This window comes from Cucurbita pepo, chromosome 13, assembly GCF_057944985.1.
Source record: "Cucurbita pepo subsp. pepo isolate OVF chromosome 13, ASM5794498v1, whole genome shotgun sequence".
NCBI classification, from domain to species: domain Eukaryota; kingdom Viridiplantae; phylum Streptophyta; class Magnoliopsida; order Cucurbitales; family Cucurbitaceae; genus Cucurbita; species Cucurbita pepo.
Genome location: NC_141810.1, coordinates 1,299,064 through 1,320,274, shown reverse-complemented (window position 1 = coordinate 1,320,274; position 21,211 = coordinate 1,299,064). Strand labels below are relative to the sequence as shown.

The 21,211-nt window shown below is 35.5% G+C and overlaps 2 protein-coding genes and 1 long non-coding RNA gene across 12 annotated transcripts; 1 reads left to right on the top strand and 2 right to left on the bottom strand.

Moving 5' to 3' along the window:
* Positions 1-3,306: 3,306 nt before the first annotated feature.
* On the top strand, positions 3,307-10,288 carry LOC111808672 (uncharacterized). Of its 10 annotated transcripts, XM_023694787.2 has the most exons (5): positions 3,307-5,979; positions 7,396-7,617; positions 7,854-8,076; positions 8,392-8,460; positions 10,249-10,288. In XM_023694787.2, the coding sequence occupies exons 1-2, from the start codon at positions 3,698-3,700 to the stop codon at positions 7,541-7,543; spliced, it is 2,430 nt and encodes an 809-aa protein (XP_023550555.2). In that variant the 5' UTR covers positions 3,307-3,697; the 3' UTR covers positions 7,544-7,617; positions 7,854-8,076; positions 8,392-8,460; positions 10,249-10,288. The 10 variants fall into 10 exon arrangements, with proteins under 10 accessions (XP_023550555.2, XP_086972884.1, XP_023550557.2 ...); XM_087116758.1 differs by having other exon boundaries at positions 7,921-8,076; positions 8,392-10,288; XM_023694789.2 differs by having other exon boundaries at positions 8,392-10,288.
* Positions 10,289-12,807: 2,519 nt separating this feature from the next.
* Positions 12,808-15,466, bottom strand: LOC111808674 (uncharacterized). The gene is made up of 3 exons (XR_015411450.1): positions 14,891-15,466; positions 13,463-13,925; positions 12,808-13,364 (listed from the first exon to the last, which is right to left on the bottom strand). It is a non-coding gene; the product is annotated as an uncharacterized LOC111808674 (long non-coding RNA).
* A 687-nt stretch (positions 15,467-16,153) lies between these two features.
* On the bottom strand, positions 16,154-19,528 carry LOC111808671 (Leucine-rich repeat protein kinase family protein). Its single transcript, XM_023694786.2, has 4 exons — positions 18,992-19,528; positions 18,280-18,540; positions 17,304-18,182; positions 16,154-16,790 (listed from the first exon to the last, which is right to left on the bottom strand). Exons 1-4 carry the CDS (start codon positions 19,416-19,418, stop codon positions 16,309-16,311), a joined length of 2,049 nt encoding a protein of 682 aa, XP_023550554.2. The 5' UTR covers positions 19,419-19,528; the 3' UTR covers positions 16,154-16,308.
* Between the last annotated feature and the right edge of the window lie 1,683 nt (positions 19,529-21,211).

Sequence of the window (21,211 nt, the reverse complement as noted above, 5' to 3'; positions counted from 1 at the left end):
AAAATAATTATTTATTGAGGTGAGAAAGACCGATGAGCTTATTAGATGTCTCACCCAAACCAAACCCAACTTTTTTGACTTTTTTTTGTCACAAATCCCATCCCACATGATTTTCATTATCAAAATATTATTTAATTTAATTAATTAATTAATTTATTTATTTATTTATATTTATTTCCATTTGGGGCCTCCAAATAATAATTCCCTTCTCATTATTTTCTTTTTCTTTTTCCTCCCAATCTCATCATTCTCTCTTAATTTCTTCAAATGTAATATCATTTGGTATATATTGGATGTTTTTCTTTTTCTTTTTTAATTTCTTATGGGGTTTTGGATCAAATTTGTTCCCTTCCCGAGAAAAGTGATAACTTTATCGACAAGTTATCGATGATATTCGTGTAACATTATTTATTTATTTATTTGATTCGTTTTAGATGTTCTACCATTTATAAGAATTTAAGAAATAAGTATTAAAAATAATCATAGGAATCGTCGTTGAAATATTGGGTGAGAAAGATTTTAGATAGGTTAAATTAACTATGTCTAGTTTGAGGGATTCATCGACTATGACATTGTTACGACGTAATCACGTTACCTACTTATTTTGAAACGTTTCAACTTTGGAGCTCCACCGAAAAGAAATGTACATATTGTTCATATTGGTAGTTAGTAATTTCGATTTCAACTATCCTATTCTTAAGATCATTCTCATTTAGCTATGATATCGGTTCATTCATGTACTACTATTTTACTCATTAGTCACATACTCACTAGCTTCTGTCTTGGATCGTCCTTGAACCATATCTTACTAGGTCAAGTACCGCTCCGATACCATTTGTAACCTCATGACCAGTCCTCGGATCATGATTTGGGATACGGATTCTGACATTCTCTTGCATCCACAGCGACATGACCATGTTGTTTGCTTGTCTTGAAGTGCTCGTAAGACTGAAAACTACTGTTCCCACAAACTAACACAACTATATTTTAGCATGTTTTGTCGTCGCTCACATGTTTCCTATGAAAAATTCTAAGAGACCCTTTGGAATTCTTATAACTGGGTCACCGAAAAGAATGGTCTACATTGCTGGTAGAAGTAGTAATTTTAATTCCTTCAAGTCTTTCTCAACTATCATACACTCGATATCGTTTTTATTTAGAGGTAGTATCAGTTCATAATCTCTCGAGTGTCACACTAAATCTTTATATAATTTATAAATATTTGATTACCGAATTTTTTTTTTCCAAATAAGCCCTTAATAATTATTCACCAAGGCTCCATTATCTTTAGGTCCTATCGGAGCTTTAAAAGTGAATTAATTTTCACAATCATAATGATTTCAAAAAAATAGTGTTCTTCCTTTTTACTCAATTAATTAAGGTAATTAATCATAAAATATTTATTAATCATCATAATAAGTACTCCACCAATTCGTTAATCATTACAAAATTTTAAAATAATAATATATATCAAATAAAAAAATTTAATTTTTTAAATCATAATTTAGCTATCAATATCACCGTTAGTAATAGTAAAAGTAGAAAAGCTACTCATTTTGAAAGGATTAATTACATTATTATGTCTCTAATTAATTAGGCAAAAAAATAACTAATTGACACGTGTTTTTTGCTATTTTAAAATATATCTTAATTACATTATAGAATAAAGTAAGTTTGAAAATTTGAAATTATTTATTTTTTTAAATTATATTTTCTCTTAAAAAAATTTAAAATTTTAAAAAATGTATGTGACACCTTATTTATAATTTGTATAAAAAATTAAAATGATTGCTATAATTTATTTTATTAAAAGTTATATTTAATTACAAAATTTAAAAATTATATTTTCTCTTAAAAAAAATTAAAATTTAGAAAAAATGTATGTGACACATTATTTATAATTTTTATAAAAAATTAAAATGATTGTTCTAATTTATTTTATTTAAAATATTTTTGTTATATTTAATTACAAAATGAATTTCTATATTATTTTAATTGGAATAAATTTTAAGTATGGATATTACGAAATTGCCCCTATAGTTTTTTTTAGTGATATAGATTCTCCTAGAGTAATTAGACAATTGGTAGCTCCTATTTGAGGTCTTTTTCATTAATAGATGTGCAATAATTTTATGACCATTAATGTATTTTGATTTGATGTGCATGAGTTTAATAATTAAATCTAACTTCCAATTAACATTTTTCAATTTTATTAAATTAAACTTTAAATATAAATCAAAATTGTATTTTTTTACTCTATTTCTTGTCATTTTCTATATATATATATATATATATATTCATAATGGAGATCTTACGTCGGTTTGAGAGGAGAACAAAACATTTTTTATAAGGGCGTAAAAACATCTCTCCTTACAAGATGTGTTTTAAAATCTTGGAGGGGAAGCCCAGAAGACAAAGTCTAAAAATGACAATATCTGCTAGCGGTGGGCTTGGGCTGTTACAGATGGTATCAGATGGTGGGCTTGAGCTCTAAGAGATGGTATCAGAGTCAGTCACCAAACAATGTGCTAGCAAGGATTCTAGGCCTCGAGGGAGGTAGATCCCACATCGGTTAGAGACTAGAACGAGCTGGACCCCTAAGGGAGGTGAATTGTGAGAGACTTGAGCTCTTTATAAATGGTATCAAAGCCGTGGATCCCACATCGGTTAGAGAGTGGAACGAGCTGGGTCCCCAAGGGAGGGGAATTGTGAGAGACTTGAGTTGTTACAGATGGTATCAAAGTCGTGGATCCCACATCAATTAGAGAGTGGAACGAGTTGGGCCCCCAAAGAAGGTGAATTGTGAGAAACTTGAGCTGTTACAGATAGTATCAAAACCAATCACGGAGAGTTCGTGAGACCGAAATAGAAATTTTTAAACTAAAAAATTTATGTAAATATATTTAATATAATTTTGTAAATAGTAACCAAGTCTCTCGTTCCATAAAAAAAAAGTAAAGATGTTCACGGGACGAGGACGAAGAAGCTTTCTCCATTCCGAGTCTCAATCTCTTATTTCAATCTTCATTACTCCGATATTATCCATTAATTTTGGTGATAATTGAGACAAAAATTAATTTCAAGAAAATTTTTCTCATTTTTAATATATAATATTAAAAAAAAAACTTTATAATCATAATTTTTATTTTTTTAATATAAATTTAATTAAAAAAAAAAAAACTTAAACACATCCTAATAAATTTAATAAAATATAATGTTAGAATACTAAAATTTTAATTTTAATATTATAATATAATTAATATATATATATATAACGGTAGAAATCTCTTAGCGTTATATTCTTTCCCGAATTCTTTATTAACGTCATCGTCTGCTTCATCGTCTTCCGCTTTCCTTCTCTCTCTCTCTGTCTGCAAATCACTTTTCACTCTCTTTTTCTAATCCCTCCATTTCCAATCTCTGTCAACTCATCATTCTCCGCCATTCCTCTTCAACTTCAACCAGCGCTCTCCTGTGATCGGACTCTCCGTTCTCTTTTACTTTTGCAGCTCCACTCGCCACCGCCGGCGAGGTTTTTTTTTTTTTTTTTTTTTTTTTTTTTCCGGACAATGATGCTCGGGAGTAGCAGCATGGAGCGATTATCGGAACGGAGTCCGAGATGTGAGCTTTTCGCTTTGTAGTTGGATGTCTGTGACTCGTTGTTGTGATTGCAAATTTGGTTTTGTTACTTTGATTTATGGCTTCCACGAACTCACCGCCTAACATTGATTCTTCGGAGTTGACGGAGGATTTAGCGACGAAGGCTTTGAATAAACGGTATGAGTGCCTTGTAACTGTTCGAACGAAGGCTATTAAGGGGAAAGGAGCTTGGTATTGGGCTCATTTGGAGCCTGTTCTTATACGGAATCCTAGTAATAGTCTTCCGAAAGCGGTGAAGCTCAAGTGTTCTTTGTGCGATTCTGTTTTTTCGGCTTCGAACCCTTCGCGGACTGCATCTGAGCATTTGAAGCGAGGCACTTGTCCTAATTTGAGCTCCATTTCTCTGTCTAATGCTTCGGCGTCGCCGTTGCCGATATCGTCCATCCCTTCTCCGACATTTCACAACCACAAGAAGCGAAGCTCCCCAATGAATGCTCCAATTCTTACTGCTTCCTATCAAGTTCATTCGCTTGCCATGATTGAGCCGACGCGGTCCTATGCTCCGCTAATTTCCTCGCCGCGGACGCCAGTGGCTCAAAATCCGCGGTTGAGTCAGCATCAGTTGGTGTTATCAGGTGGGAAAGATGATTTGGGTGCACTAGAAATGCTGGAAAACAGTGTCAAGAAACTGAAGAGTCCACATGCCTCACCTGGACCAAGGCTAAGTAAGGAACAAATCGATTCTGCCATCGAATTACTGACTGATTGGCTTATTGAGTCATGTGGGTCAGTGTCGCTTTCGTGCCTTGAGCACCCAAAGTTCAAAGCCTTGCTTAGTCAGTTAGGTTTGCCTTCAATACCTCGAACCGACATTTTAGGAGCTCGGCTCGACTCCAAGTTTGAAGAGGCCAAAGCTGATTCAGAAGCCAGGATTAGAGATGCAGCGTCTTTTCAAATTGCTTCAGATGGCTGGAAGAATAAGAACTGCTGTGGCGAAGAGAGTGTAGTTAAATTTATGGTCAATCTTCCAAATGGTACTACTGTGTTTCAAAAAGCACTATTTACAGGGGGACTGGTATCATCCAAGTATGCCGAAGAGGTTATTTTGGATACGGTCAACGAGATTTGTGGGAGTGATCTGCACAAATGTGTGGGGATAATTGCAGATAAGTATAAGGCCAAGGCGTTGAGGAATTTGGAGATAAAGTATCATTGGATGGTAAATCTCTCTTGCCAGCTTCAGGGTTTTATTAGTTTGATAAAGGATTTTAACAAAGAGCTTCCACTTTTCAGGGTAGTTACTGAAAATTGCTTGAAGGTTGCAAACTTTGTAAGCACCAAATCTCAAGTTAGGGATTGTTTAAACAAGTATAAGGTGCAGGAGTTAGAGGGCCATTTGTTGCTTCATGTTCCTTCGCCAAACTGTGATACATCCAAAAACTTTTCTCCTGTTTATGCTATGCTTGATGATTTGCTTAGCTGTGCTCATGTGCTTCAAATGGCTGTGTTAGACGAGTCCTATAAGCTGGCATGCATGGAGGATTCACTTGCCACTGAGGTTTCTAGTCTGATACAAAATGAACGCTTTTGGGATGAAGTGGAGGCAGTTCATTCATTTGTAAAGATGATCCGAGGGATGGCTCGAGAGATTGAAGCCGAAAGGCCACTGATAGGGCAATGCTTGCCTCTTTGGGAAGAGCTGAGATCAAAAGTGAAGGAATGGTGTGCAAAATACAGCATAGCCGAAGAGCCAGTGGAAAAAATTATAGAAAAGCGGTTTAGGAAAAATTATCATCCAGCATGGTCAGCTGCATTTATTCTGGACCCTCTTTACTTGAGGAGGGACATAAATGGGAAATATCTTCCACCCTTCAAGTGCCTTTCGCAAGATCAGGAAAAGGATGTGGATTCACTTGTTAATCGGTTGGTGTCCAGGGAAGAAGCTCATGTCGCATTCATGGAGCTTATGAAATGGAGATCCGAAGGACTAGACCCACTTTATGCTCAGGCAGTTCAGGTTAAACAACGAGACCCTTTAACTGGAAAGATGAAAATTGCCAACCCACAGAGTAGGCGACTTGTCTGGGAAACTTGCCTAAGCGAGTTTAAGACCCTTGCCAAGGTTGCACTAAGGCTCATTTTCCTCCATTCAACATCTTGTGGCTACAAGTGTAAATGTTCTATCATGAATTTGGTTTGCTCGCATCGACACTCCAGGGTCGGCTTGGAGAAAGCTCAGAAGATGGTATTTGTTGCAGCTCATGCCAAGCTTGAAAGGGGTGACTTTTCTAACGAGGGAGACAAAGATGCAGAACTATTTTCAATGGCAGATGGTGAAAATGACATACTCAATGAGGTCTTTTCTGATGCACCCTCAATGTAATGTCTTCTTTTGAACTCCTGCAGAATCATGGAAATAGCGTATATTAAATTCTTTTGTTGTTTTAATTCATCCTACTTTTTTTTTTTTTTTTTCTTTTCATTTTTTTACCGCAAATTTTGTGTTGTCCATGTAGCGTAGATTGAGCCATGTACTGATAAAATCTACACAGCTGCATGATTCTAAGGGAGCCCTCAATCTTTTTTCTTTTCTTTCCCCTTCAGGGATGGTTATGAATTTCTAGACTTGCAGAACAGAGGGCAGTAAAAAACTGGTCTGGAATTGAGTATGAGCACTCTTATAATTTTCTGTATCAGCATGGGACTTGAAGTGCTATTAACTTATCAAACTATTTTATCTTTTTTTCACAAGGAATCGGTTTTTGTTCAGGAAAGAAAAAGAAAAGGACAATTACACTGACTTAAATATGAAGCCCTTTAAATTGAGGATCAAATGTTTCTGGAAAGTGGGATTGGCTTCGTCTGTTTAAGAATGCTCCGATACACATTTCTTTGACTGTGTGTGCATCAAGAACAAGGTATGCCATGACTGGCACCAGAATGATCTTCATGATGCAGTCTTTCCTGGTTTTCAACATCTTAACCTTTCTGATCCACTTTAACCATTTAAGCTCCTTTGAAGTTGAATCTTATTTATTTGAACTGTTAAAAGAAGAAAGAAGGAAAAAAAAAAAAAAAAAAAAAAAGCTGTAGCATCTTTGAAGACGAGAATCTTATTTATTTGCTCTGTTTAGCTTCTTGATTTTTATGTGCTTAGTACATTAAAAATACTATTATTATAGCATGTATACTTCGCCTCATTTAAATTTGGACCCCCTATTTCCAAAATTTCAATTTTAGTTCGAATAATTTGATCTTTTAGTTCCTACTGTTCATAGTTAGTGTTCAACCCATGTTTACATAAGAGACAAAAAGTGTTGTTTGTTCATAGAACTGAAGTTGAACTTTGGGACTCTAGGGACCAGAAAAAGAAAAATAAATGTATATTTTTCTGAGGCAATTTTTATTATTTTAAGTGAAGCCCCCCCGCAATGTCTGGGGCATTTTTTTCTTTAAAAGAAAACGTGGAAATATATTTTTTTAAAAACTACAATAGTTATGTTTTCATGTTATTTATTCAAGCATAAAAGGGGAAGAATATTAAACTTTTAAATCTCGTAGTGTTCATCATGACTAGGAACCCCAAATGTTTAGTTAGTTTGCTCTTTATTTGGATTTAATCAAATATTTCTTAGTTCATGGATAAAGATGATCAAAGCAAGCAAGAAGCTTCCAATGATTAGGGTGGTTTTTTTTGGTTAAACGTAGAATTTCGATAGCTTGATGTTCAAAGAAAATGAACAACTCTCAGAAATAACGTTGGCTTGAAATTTTTGCAACAATTTGTTTATGCAGTAACGTGGTGGATATGTTTGATCAAACGGAACCAGAGCTGTCAGAAGTCAACCTCGGACTAGGTACCATATCTTTGCAGCTGAAGATGCACTTCACCGATGGAATCCCAGATATATCTCCTATTGTGCCTGCTTATGTCACTTTTTGAGCCCCACTGTGTGGAGTGGATGTCTATCTCAATGCTGTTGTAGATGTCATAGTCAAAGAAAAGACATTTACAAGGTGACATCCTCTCTCTCTCTCTCTGTGTCTCTATGTCTGTGCGTGTGGTGGGGATGGGGGTGAGGGAGGGAGGGAGGGGGGGGGGGGGGGGGGGGGTGTCAGTCACCTTCATGCACTTGCCTTTGAGCATGCATTTTATTTTTCTTTATTCATTTGTTCTGTTCGCTTCTGTCACCATTTTTTTGTACCTTGTTATTGAAATCATCCTGTTCTTGTGACATTTTCTTTTCTCTTAGAATGGGCCCTTATGTAAAATTTCCACCTGAAAGTTGAAGTTTGAAATTTTGCGGATTTATTGGTTAGCCTTGGCATGATTGCTAAAAAAGTCTTGACCAAAGGGCAAGCAAGGAGCGTTGTCGGCATGAGTATGCACATAACAAGGCCGAAAGGGATGTAGCAACCAACTTGAATTGATGTTGCATGTATGGTTCAGAAAACAACTTTCACAACACAAAGCAGGTTGGTAGTGCTTTTGAGGCGACAGTTTTATTTATTATTTTCCACTATTCTTTTCAACTCATCGGCTCCAACCAAGAAAGTAAACACTCATATAATATCTTTTGTTATATCAATAATTTTAATGTTTGACAAGGAAGGTCTATCAAGCATTAATACAAAATTTGACTATTGTATATTTATCTTATCCTAAGCGTCTTCTTCTTGCTTTCATTGGGGAAGAATTTTCCATCCATAATTTTTTATTTTTGGGTAAAGTACCATGGCATTTCTTATCTGACACAATATTCTCCTATGTCTTTGGTTGATTTTATTTAGGGGACTGGAGGAGGTTCTAGATCTCAAAGGAGCCATGATGCTAAATTTTCCAAGTTATCTTTTATTATGGTAAGAAAAAAAAAAGCTAAATTTTTTAGAAGTTTATCTGGTCCTACCTTTCTCATAATAGTGTCTTGAGCATCCTATACCTATCTCTTCCTCGCTAAAAAGGAAAGTTAGATACCATTTTTAGCATTTAGGTGGCATGGAGTCCTGTGGGGGTCAGTTAAATTGGCTTCCCAAACATATTCTGACGTGTTTTGATTCAACCCATAGTTACTATTAGTATTGGGAATGATGTCATGTGCTACCTTGTCGGATTCGTCAAGTTGTATGCCACTGGCATCCTTATCTGGTACACCTGAAAATGTTCTTTCTCCCCACATTCACAGTTCTAAAAGGTTCAAAGCTGAGAGAGGATTGGATGAGATAAATGTAAAAACTTGAAGATGTTTGTTTTGTACATTTGTAGATATGATATTTCTTTAGGCCCTTCAATGCTCTTCATTTCAATAAAGTTTCTTCAAGATTTACCCATGAGAGAAAGATTATCCGTGTAGGTCTTCTTCTTCCATTAAAGAATAAACCAAATAACACATTGCTGCCCTCATTTCTAGGGATATCAATAAAGTTGATTTGACCCACATTCACATTCACTTTCTCTTTTCTCTTAATTATGGGATTCAGGATTTACCTCATTGACTTACCATGGAATATATTGGATGTGAAAAATGATATTAAATATTGAGCTGCCCCTGATTATTTTTGAGTTACTCTGGTTTGGCTTTGGGGTTCAACAATGGTGGAATATATGTGGATTTTGTCGGCAATGTCAGAGAATGGTGACTGCTTACCAACTAGAGAAGAAAGCTTTTATTATTACTATTATCATTATACTTTCCTCATCACCAACTAGAGAAACTGCCCTCATTTCTAGGGATATCAATAAAGTTGATTGACTCATACTCACTTTTACTTTTCTCTTAATTATGGGTTTCAGGATTTACCTCATTACACACGCACACCACTAATTGACTTACCATGGAATAGATTGGATGAAAAAAAATGATATTAAATATTAGGATGCCACTGATTATCTTGGAACAGTAGGGTCTTAAATTTACTCTGATTTGGCTTTGGGATACAATAATGGTGGAATATATGAGGATTTTGTCGGCAATGTCAGAAATGGTGACTGCTCACCTACTAGAGAAGAAACCTTTTTATTATTATTATTATCATTATACTTTTCTTATTCACTTTTTAGTATGCCTATTACTATGTCATTCCACTCATTGCTGTTATTGTTGAAGGGAAAGTAGATATCATTATTTGTACAGGACACACTCTTTTCTACAAGGAATCTTCACCCTTCCTTTGAATTGCTGAACTGTTTGTGTTTTCATTTTTTGTTTTCAAGCTTGATTGCGTTTTAAAATGATACCCGTCCATTTCATATGCCATGATGTGAAAACAATGGGTAGAATTCATTGCCTTTTGACCTTTACTTTACTTTATTCTTCTATTGCATAGTTTGTAAATTACTTTCTTTATTTTCGCATTGATTCTCCCAATTTTCTATGGAGAACAAACTTGCTGAAAGTTGTCACTAGAAGGTAAGATGTAGGAAATTACCTTACAGATGAATGATTTGAGAGAGAAAAAGTAAACAATGGATTTTGCTTTTCATTAGTAGAGTAGAGCTAGCAAATTTTCATGAGGGAGGAAAAAATTTAACCATCTAAATTTATTTAGAAAACTATAAAAATCTGATTTTTTTTTTTTTTTTAATATATTTTTTAAGCCAAGACAAACTAGGAGACAGTTGTTAAACTCTCCTCTGTTCCCCTAAAATAGGGTCTCGAAGGTGCTTGAAACTTGCTGGCATACTTTCTTGAAGTTGCTTGAAGCATTTTTTAAGGGTGTGGAAATTTCTTCCTATCAGACACATTTTAAAAACCTTGAGAGAAAGCTTGAAAAGGAAAGTCCAAAAAGGACAATATCTACTAGCGGTGAGCCTGAGCTATTACTATTATTGACTCAATCTTCTTCAATCTCAGTTGGCGGGTCTCCAAACACATTTCTGAGGTATTTTTCTGGAAACTAAGTGATTGAATTGATGTATACTCCATATTTCTTAACTTGCTTCTATGCATATCTGTGGTTTTTATCTCTGTTTTCCCATCTGTTGCAGTCAAATTTGTATGGTAGGAGTGAAATCTCACCTAATAGAACACTGTTGTTGGGGATTATCTCGATTATCTGAATTATTTTGAGTAAGAAAAAGAAATACTTGGAATTATACATTAATATCACAACTTTTTCTTTTTGTCTGAATGACATTTTACTGTTTGTTTCACATGCTAAGTCTACTTTTTTGGTATGCACTTTTGGCCCTTTCCCTGTGAACTTTGCTACAAAGGAATGTCACTATGCATTTTCCCATCAAAACCCCCTTCCCCACCAAACCTTCATTTTATTGGTTAAGTGGCCCCAGTTTCAAAGGAACAACAGGAAGTGTGTATGAAAAGCTAGGTGGAGATAGATAGGGATTTTCAAATTAATATCTTTTTTGAAAGAATAATTATCAAACCTACTAGCCTTTTATTAATTCTTGATGTGAAATGGAGGGGGGGATTAAGCTTACTATTGTTTGTCTAATCATTTTCCTTTTGGTTTGGACAGATTTGAATTTTTGGTTCTTTGTTTGACAAAACATGTTTACATTATTGTAATAATGACATTGATGAATGGATTGAAAATGCCTTGACAGGGAGTAATTATACATCAACAAGATGGTTACATAGTTTCTTCATGAATTTATTATGAAAATATTTGAAGGTTTTAGAGAAAGTTTTGAGATATTTGGTTCGATTCAATTTGTTAAGATATCATATATTTGTTTTTGAAGGGGTTGAAAAACATCAACTTGAATATGGGTTACGGGTTATGTTTCGAGCACGAGTGAAGGTACGTGAACTTGTAACGTTAATAATTAGATTAATTATTTAGATATTTTCTCTTTGGTAATATATATATATGATAAAAATAAAATTGTTTTTAGATAATGCTCTCTACCAAATGTTCATTTGGTAGGTCATTCCACTTGATTATTACTTTTATTGTATTTACTTTTCTTTTTTAAGAAAAGAATTTTAATATTGTGAAATTATTTTATTTTATTTTATTAGTTGAATATTAATATTATGTTTTTGGTCTTCGTTCACCCACCTATTAAAAAAAAGTCAAGCTATGAAGGGCAATAAAGGATGAAACATGGTGGTTGGCCATTGAAAATTTTAAGGGTAGATGGAGAAAAATACATTATGGTGATGTTTGCTTTAATTTGAATTTATCAAATTTAGAGATGAAAGCTTTTATACGCTTGGAATTGAATTACTAAAAAAAGGTTAAAAGATAATGCTAGTATGTAAAATAAAATTTACATTCTTTGTTTATGTTACTTAAGAAGTTAGATGGATTTGTAACGTGAAATAAAACGCCTTTAACATTTAACTTAACTCATCAATCAAATTCTTTTGATTGAGGAGAATTTTACGATATGCTTAGAATTTGTGTAACAGTTCTACCGTTAATTAGCAGATATTGTTCTCTTTGAATTTTTCAGTGTTTGGCTTTAATATCATTTGTAACAATCCTACTACTAGCATATATTGTTTTCTTGGGCTTTCCATATTGTTTTCTTGGGCTTTCCCTGCCGCTAGCATATATTGTTTTCTTGGGCTTTCCCTTTCATACTTCCCCTACTGCTAGCATATATTGTAGTTATAACGGTTGTACTGCCAGCATATATTAAGCATATATTATTTTCTTGGACTTTCCCTGGTTTTAAAACGCATCTGCCAAGAAAGGTTTCCATACACTTATAAGAAATGTTTCGTTCCCCTCTCCAACCGATATGAGATCTCACATTATGATTTAAACTTCTTTGCAATTTGGTCTATTTTTAAGAATTTCATTCTAATTTATATATTTGATTTAGTTATTTGAGTATTTGAATGAGATAAATAAGGTCCATTTAAAGCTCTTCTTGTTTTCTTACAAAGTTCGTGATTTTCATCGTTTTAAAGTAAACGTTTGGATTCTTAGCCAAATTTCAAATAATACATATATATATATATATATATATGAACTTGGCTGAGAGACTTGAAATTGGGAGATTAGGGTTTTGAGAGGAGAAAAAAAGAAGAGAATTTTGGAGGTAATTGGCATATTTTTCTTTGTTTCTTATATCCTTATTAGCCAAAATAGAAACCTTATCAAAGACAAAGGTTAGGGAAACAATACCATAGAAACCACATGTGAAGTAGAAGAGGGTTGCCCCTAATGTGCCGTGGCCCATTACCAAGAACCCAATCACGGGACTCCATACTGCAAAACTGGAATGAATTCGTATTTAAGAACAGAATATCTCGAATTCATTCACCAAACCAAAATTTAGTTCATTGTTTGGGTGCTAACAGCCTTATCCCCCTTCTATATTTGGTATAGTGTTCAAGATTCATCACAGAAAAAATGAAAGAAGATGGTACTCTCTACCTCTAGAGTAAAAGAAAAAGGGTCTTGTTTCCTTGCTAGTTTGTTCTACCTTCAACTCGGCACTGCCAGCCTCCGTCAATCCGTCGCGTATTTTACCACTAATGTAACAGCCCAAGCTCATTATTGTCCTCTTTAGACTTTCCCTTTTGAGTTTTCCCTCAAGATTTTTAAAACGCGTTTGCTAGGGAGAGGTTTCTACACCCTTATAAAGAATGTTTCGTTCTCTTCCCCAACCAATATGAGATCTCACAACTAATATTCCGAACATGACCCATGAGATACAAATATAGTTGTGTTCTTTGAAGAGTTTCCCAGGTCTTTAATGGTGTCGAAGTACCGAGTGATCATAATCAAATCCATGACCACCTTGGCTGAGGTACCTTCCACCCTATGAGTCCAATCACCCCTAATAGCTTTGAGAGTATCGAAGAACAAAGTTGATTAGATCGAACAATATTCACGTGTTATATGGAAACTGTCATCTAATTCAATGTATAATTAGTTGAGGTACCTTCTCAAGTTCCTCCTAAAGCAAAACCTCACTCTTCTATTCAAAGAATTCATTTGTAACAGCCTAAGTTCAAGCCCACCGCGGGTAGATATTGTCCTCTTTAGGCTTTTCTTTTCGAGCTTCCCTTCAAAGTTTTTAAAACACGTCTTCTAGGGAGAGGTTTCCACACTCTTATAAAGCACGTTTCGTGCTCCTCTCCAACCGATGTGAAATCTCACATCATCTAACTTCACGAACCACTGAAATAACAATAAGACAACCACTCAAGGAGAACATTACCCCATCAAAGAAAGTATTACACGTCAAAGCTGATTGATTAGAAAAGAATTCAGACAACTACCGTCGAAGATATATAAACTTGTATCTGTGCTTTGGGATTTTGCAATTCATAAAATGCATCATCAGCATTTGCTTTGACAATTCAGAATTGTATTGAGCAAACCAATTGCACAAACACATTGTCCTGCATAGATTTAACACAACTCTTACTAAGATTCGAGAATAGTTGCAGAATCTAAAAATATGCTCTAAGGATCTAAGGATTATTGGAAGAAGTAGTTTTATTGGTTTGTAAAGTGAAGAACATCATCTTGGCATTGTTGGATGATGAAAGTCCCACATCGGCTAATTTAGGGAATGATCATGGGTTTATAAATGAGGAATACTAACTCTATTGGAATGAGGCCTTTTGGAGAAGCTCAAAGCAAAGCCATGAGAGCTTATGCTCAAAGTGGACAATATCATACCCATTGTGGAGAGTCGTGTTCGTCTAACATGGTATCAGAGTCATGCCCTAAACTTAGTCGTGCCAATAGATTGGTAAATCCTCAAATATCGAACAAAGAACTCCAAAAGAAGAGGAGCCAAGCCTCCTCGAAGGCAATAAAAAATGACTAAGACTCCAAAGGAGTCGAGCCTCGATTAAGGGGAGGCACACTTTGTTCAAGGGGAGGTGTTAGATGATAAAAGTCCCACATCGGCTAATTTAGGGAATGATCATAGGTTTATAAGTGAGGAATACTAACTCCATTGGAATGAGGCCTGACTTTATGTTCAAAGTGGACAATATCATACTATCGTGGAGAGTCGTTGATTCCTAACCGGCACAATTAATTTCCTGTCTCATCCTTCAAGCTGTTAATTCTTCCAGCCAACAATCACTAAAACAAATTTTTATACAAACTTCAGAATGCGAACTAGAACAACAGACAAGTTTGCAACTCAAATGCCGAATTGGAACCCTAAACCTAAATATTGCAGTGCAAAGAGAAGGCTATTATACGTATGCAGAACTACTCCACAATCTTCAACAAGTATCAGAAACCTTACAACAATTCCAACTAATTCCTAGCCTACAATAGAAACATCCAAAATCCAGCGATCACGAACAGAGCATTAAAACACAGAGAATCGGAGAGGAATGTAAACCTTAGTCTTGGTCTCGACACGAACCTCAAGCGAGCGGATCCTGGTGGAGAGGATTCCGGCGAGGTATTCGCCGGCAAATGGATTAATGAAACGGAAACCAGGCTGAGCCAACATCTGGAACCTTCCCCATTTCTCCACGACCCCTAGATTAGAATTTGTATTCCCCATCTCTCTCCCATCATTATCCGTGCTTTATGGAAACCTCTTCTTAGTAAACGTGTTCTAAAAATGTGAGGCTGACGGCTCTATGAAACGGACTAGAGTGGACATCATCTGCTAACGGTGGGCTTGAGCGGTTATATTTATGCTCAAATACGATGTGACCAACTTTTTCAAAAAATAAATTTTTCTAATTTTTTTTTATAAATCTCCCACTCATTGAGGAAGACGGAACATGATAAGTAATAAGGTGTCTTAATCATGTCACAAAAATTTTATTGTAGATGATGAGATTGTACCATACATGTTCGGTTTATGGAGGTTTCATTGTATTTTTCAACTTTAGATTATTATTTTTCAATTGTATAAAAATTTTGGATATTAAAACGAAAGTGACATATTATGCTTCTTAAGCTACGAGTTTATGAGTTTATTCCTTTACATTTCTTGTGTTTAAATCTGCATTTCATTCTCTAGTAGAGTGATTTGAATCACCAGTTTTCTTTACTCTTGATCTTCCAATCAAGTTGATTCGTTCCAAAGTTTTCCCTTAGATTGTTTCCTTATCATTTTTTACAAGAATTTCATAACACGCCACCTTCCGAAGGAATTTCAACAAATGGCTAAGCAGAGGAAATGTTTTTTTATAGGATACACCGAGAACAAATCCACTGGAAACAGGGTGGAGCCTATAGCTCATAGGATTAGAGCTCATGGTTACAAACCACGATGTCGAAAGTTCGAACCCTTCCTCGTCCACACCCGGCCAAGAAAGAAAATGACTTTTCCTACTAGGAATAGGAAAATCATGATCGGGATAGCGGACCCAAAGCTATAAAACTTTGAGTGTGGGTCTTTTGTCGAAATGATTATCGAAAATGAATAATGAAAAAGATAAGGTCATTATTTTTTTTAGGTCAATTCTATCAAAAACAAAAAGTAAACAGTAAAATGTCTTTTACCCCATTCCCTCCAGGAGGCATAAGAACCACTTTCACAGGATTCCAAGAATTAGGGGACAGTTCACTGTCACAGTCAAAAAAAAAAAATGTTGGCAATTAACACAGACAGACAGACAGCAGGCAGCTGTTGTGACAGCCAAAGTTCAGTGTCCTAAGGAAAGTGACATTTGAAAGAGTTCATAATACATTAACTATTCACTAAATCAGATTAAAAAAAAAAAATAGTTAGAGCAACAACAAGTTAGCCAGCCATTCATTCACAGCTCCAAAAATCTCCTTCCAATTCTATATATCATTTCATAAGCAGCTGCTGCAGGTCACGAGCTCCTGAACAACGGCTTCCATCGACGGCCTCTCGCTCTGTGATTCGTGCGTGCAAAGCAATGCAATTCTACATAGCTTAGCTGCTTCGTATTCGAAGTATCGACCATGGAGCTTCGAGTCGAGAAGCTCTACGAAACGATATGCTTCAGCAGCACCACGCAATGAGCTGGTGATCTTCCTAGTCCCTGAGAGGATTTGGAACACTAGCACCCCAAATGCGTATACGTCGCTTTTCTCTGTGAACCGACCTGTTGTGGTGTACTCTGGAGCTAGATAGCCTCGAGCTGCTGTGGCTTTGAGCTCGGAGAAGACGATGTCATTTGTAAGCAGCTTCTGTAAACCGGAATCCGAGAGTAGCGGATTGAATCTCTGGTCGATATGGACCTTCTCAGCTGAGATGTTTTGGTGTACAAGAGCTGGCTTGTTTGCTTCGTTCTTGTGCAGATATGCTACACCTGGTTTTAGATCATCGAAACATTCAGCCTCGCTTAGGATACGTCTATCACATTATCATATACCATCATCATATCATCATTTAGCGTCATCACATCAACATTTAACATCATCACGTCACCATATAACATCATCACATCATCATCTAATGTCATCACGTCATCATATAGCATCATCACATCATCATATAAAATCATCACATCATCATCTAATGTCATCACGTCATCATATAGCATCATCACATCATCATATAACATCATCCCATGATCATTTAACGTCATCACATCATCATCTAACGTTATCACGTAATCATATAACATCATCACATTATCATATAACGTCATCACATCATCATATAACGTTATCACATCATCTTTAACGTCATCACGTAATCATATAACATAAAGCATAAATGACACATGTAAGAGTCACTGGGCACGTGTAGTCAATAAAGCCAAGAATGATATCAAAAACTAGCTCATAGATATCAAAATAAAGTTCATGCAATAGCTAACCTTTGGCAATGCCCCTTATAATGGATACTCTAGTAGACCAATCAAGAACTTGGCCATCACCATCCTTGATATCAAGATATCTCAACAAGTTCCCATTAGGAACAAAATCATAGATAAGAAAGCACTCTCCCCTGCCTCTAGAGCAGCAAAATCCTCTAAGTCTAGCCAAATTTTCATGCCTTAATGAAGTTAAAAGGTTCAATCCTTTCAAGAACTCAGCTTCCTCTGACTTGCAGCTTGTTTTACAAATGCTCTTAACAGCAACAACTGATCCATCCCTCAAAATCCCTTTATATGTAGCTGAGAAGTTGCTCTTCCCCAACAAATTCACCTCTGAGAAGTACTGAGTGGCTGTCTCCACCTCTTCTAAATTGAACCTGAAACTTTGGAGCACTTCTTGCCCGAAAACGCTCAAGCCTCGACCGTCTGCTAATGGATCCCAGCCATTGGCATACTCGAGGCTGACAAGAGGAGATCCATTCTTTCTGTAAGTTGTTTTGGTTTGATCCGTGCTGAGACGGTGATCACAAATGTCGAACGAAGATCCAAGCTTCTGTTTTCGACGACGGTATTGTGTGAACATTAAGATCCCAATACCTGAAAGTGCTATGGTTACAATAACTACACCAACAATTGAAGCGTTTCGAGATTTGGAGGAACTCGATGAACTCGGGCAACGAGTATGGTTGCAAGGCAACTGAACATTAGCAGTTTCGGGTATGTCTCGTGTGGGCATTGTCCCAGTTGATCCAGCATAAGGTTCAGGTTGGGTTTGAGTAACACGACTCGAGCCGGAACAATCTTTCAAGGAAGGAAACCCAACTCCACATAATCCCAAGTTGTTCTCAAACAAGAATCCTTCATTCAATCTCTTCAGAGCTTCATCAAAGCAAGCACAAGCAAAACAAAGCTCCTACTTAGCTTCATGTAAAAGAAAAATTGAACAAAACACAAAAGCATGAACATCGATCGATACCAGGAGGTACATTGCCAGAGAGCGTATTGTTTCGAATGTCGAGAACTTCAAGCGACGGCGCATCCGCAAGCCTTGAAGGAACAGAGCCAAAGAGATGATTTGAGCTCAAGTCTACTCTCACTAACAAGGCCAAACGTCCCAAGCTTGCAGGGATTGCACCAGTTAACTGATTGGATTGGAGAGCAAGAACAGTGAGCTTCTTCAAAGATGCAAGCTGCGTTGGTATGCTCCCACTCAGCTGATTATAACATAGCTGCAATACTGAAAATGAATAACAAAACAGCTCAAATATGAGCAAAACAGAGTGCAACACATACAAAAATGACCATTCCAAGCTCAAAACAGTGAAATCACAAGCTTCCCCTTAGATTCAAGAACCCCAAAACCCCTTTAACATAGAGTATTGTGACATTCTAGATCGAAGAAAACCACATGTTCTACAGATTAAATCGAAAAAAAAAAAAAACATGACCCAGATTAAAAAAAAACAGGGGAATGAAGAAAATCATCATCTCTCTGAAAACAAAATGGATTTCAGGCAGAACTATGAGCTTCAATGGCACCCAAAACTCATGCATGTAGAAGAAAAGGCTGTAAATCTACAATTTCAAGCTAGATAAGAACATTTGTTGAAGTAAACAGCAGCCAACAGTCACATTCAAAAGCTATCTCACAGCACTTAAAGCAGCCATAGAAAGAAACCAAAGCAAACCTTGTAAGCTCGCCATGTTCCCAATCTCAGGCGGAATCTCCCCAGAAAAGTTATTAACATTCAAATACAAATCAGAGAGCAGAGTCAAGTTAGCAATCTCTTTAGGAACATCCCCAAACAATGAGTTATAATGCAAATAAAGCCCAGTCAAGTGCTTAAGCCCAGCAATGGCAGGGGAGAGCTTCCCACTAAGCCCTTTCCCCTGCAGCGACATATTAGTAACTTGTCCCTTCTCATTACACCCAATCCCCTCAAAAGAGGCACATGGGTATCCATCAGCGCTCCACGAAGATAGATACTGATTTTCAGGGTCTAAAGCCGCCTTCAAATCCAGTAGCGCCTTGAGCTCATCGTTGCCCAGAATCCGAACTGGGTTCGAGAGGAATATGAAAAGGGAGATGAAAATGAAGGAAATGGGGGCCGCCATTGATGAAAGTGGGGCGTTTCTGGGTGTTCTAGATTTGGGTTTGCAGAGGAATGAAGAAGAAGGTGAAGGGGGTTTTCATTAGAGGAGGTTTCTTTTGGAGTGAAGGGAGAAATTGGGAGCAGAGTGGGGGCTGAAAAGGGTAGATTCTTGGGAGATTAAAGCCTGCCTGTAATGGAGATGATGATAATATTTTTATTGGCCATAAATTATTGAATTTGCAGAGCTCTTTATTTATTTTATTTTATTTTCAGTTATTTATTTATTTATTATTTTGTTGAACTTCAAGAACATAAAAGGAAATAAGTTGAGATGCATTCATGATTCAACTATTTATTTTTAATTTATGGAAATAATTATTTATTTTTTTAATTTATAATAATTTAATCCTACCAATTTAGTCCCAATATTTTTAAACTACTTAATAAAAGTCGTAAAAAATTCATAATTAAATCGGTATATACTTGTTAGGTTGGAAAAATCTTCTCGACCAAATTAAAATTTTGAGTAAACATTCTGTGTATAGAGTTCACAACCCAACCTTATCCTCTTACAAAATTTAAATATTAAACATTTACAGGTCATAATACATCAGTAACATCGGTTATAAACGCTAAATATTTTTAAGAGTATGATAGGATTGGATTATAATCCTATTTATGGGTTTCCGAGCAAAAATGTCAACATGCCAACCAAACCGAGATTGCAGAGTTCGATCTTTTAGACTATAAACCTATCGAGTCCCTAATTCATTTAAGAATACACCTCTCGATTAAAAAAATAATAATAAAATATCGTCTTACAAAAATTCATATTTCTCTATTATTATTCATAATAATTAAAGAGATTTCTCCTCGTTAGCTAAGTGAGACAAGGGACTGAAGACTCTGAAAAACTCTTCGTTCCCGCCCCTACTCTCAACCCATCCACTTATCCTGTTGTTTTTTTTTTTTATTTTTAAAAGAAAATATATTGAAAAATATTTAGAAAGAAAAAAAAAACGATTTGCGTGGATTGAATATCAGCCGCTCGATCTGTTGAATGTGCATGAGATCTCATGGAGTCTCGCCATTATCTGATGATTGGTCTTGGTGGTCAAAGTCAAACAAACGAAGGAGAAATGATACGCTACTTCCACTCACACCATAATGTTGACTTCCGAAGTTCAATCATGCCATTAAATTAACATGATTGATGTGATGAAGCGAGCTCATTATATCTTTTTTTTTAATAGAAAAAAAATAAATAATGATCAACCAAACAAGTCTTCTATCCATAATTATCAACTCCAAATGATAATGTTTTCCAAATATTACACAATATATGAGTGTTTTTTTTTAATGATTGTAAGAAATTGATTTAGCTAACTTAGAAGTTAAGTTTATTGAGTAATTTTCGTGGTTTTTATGTAATTTATCTCATAGTTTTACTCGAACCATTGTAAATTTAAAAAAAAAAAAACACAAATATTTGTATCTTAGTTGATATGAACCAAGAGACATCTATCATACAATATACTTCAATAAAGATGTGAAGAAAATATTGTTGAAATTATCAAATGATATTTCAATTCATGCCACGTTGAAGAATAATGAAGTTTCATGTTATAAATTTTTGGTGGATTTCAATTTAAAGTTATTGTATTTCATTAATGTATTTTAAGACTTTTTATTTACTTTATGTTACAAGTACATAATCGTTAATTATGGCCATAAAGCATCAAAGTTACAACTCTTGGAATGCCTTTAATAGTTTCATTTTGAGGCTATATAAAGACATTTATGTTGTATTTGTAA

What these genes read in the sequence shown, in the direction of transcription:
- LOC111808672 (XM_087116758.1), top strand. Translation starts at nt 3,698, where the DNA reads ATGGCTTCCACGAACTCACCGCCTAACATTGATTCTTCGGAGTTGACG. An exon ending in TTTTCTGATGCACCCTCAAT is followed by an intron (nt 5,980 to 7,395) that starts GTAATGTCTTCT and finishes TTGTTTATGCAG; the next exon opens with TAACGTGGTGGATATGTTTG.
- LOC111808671 (XM_023694786.2), bottom strand. Translation starts at nt 19,418, where the DNA reads ATGGCGGCCCCCATTTCCTTCATTTTCATCTCCCTTTTCATATTCCTC. An exon ending in GAACATGGCGAGCTTACAAG is followed by an intron (nt 18,541 to 18,991) that starts GTTTGCTTTGGT and finishes ATTCATTTTCAG; the next exon opens with TATTGCAGCTATGTTATAAT. An exon ending in CTCTGGCAATGTACCTCCTG is followed by an intron (nt 18,183 to 18,279) that starts GTATCGATCGAT and finishes GCTTTGATGAAG; the next exon opens with CTCTGAAGAGATTGAATGAA.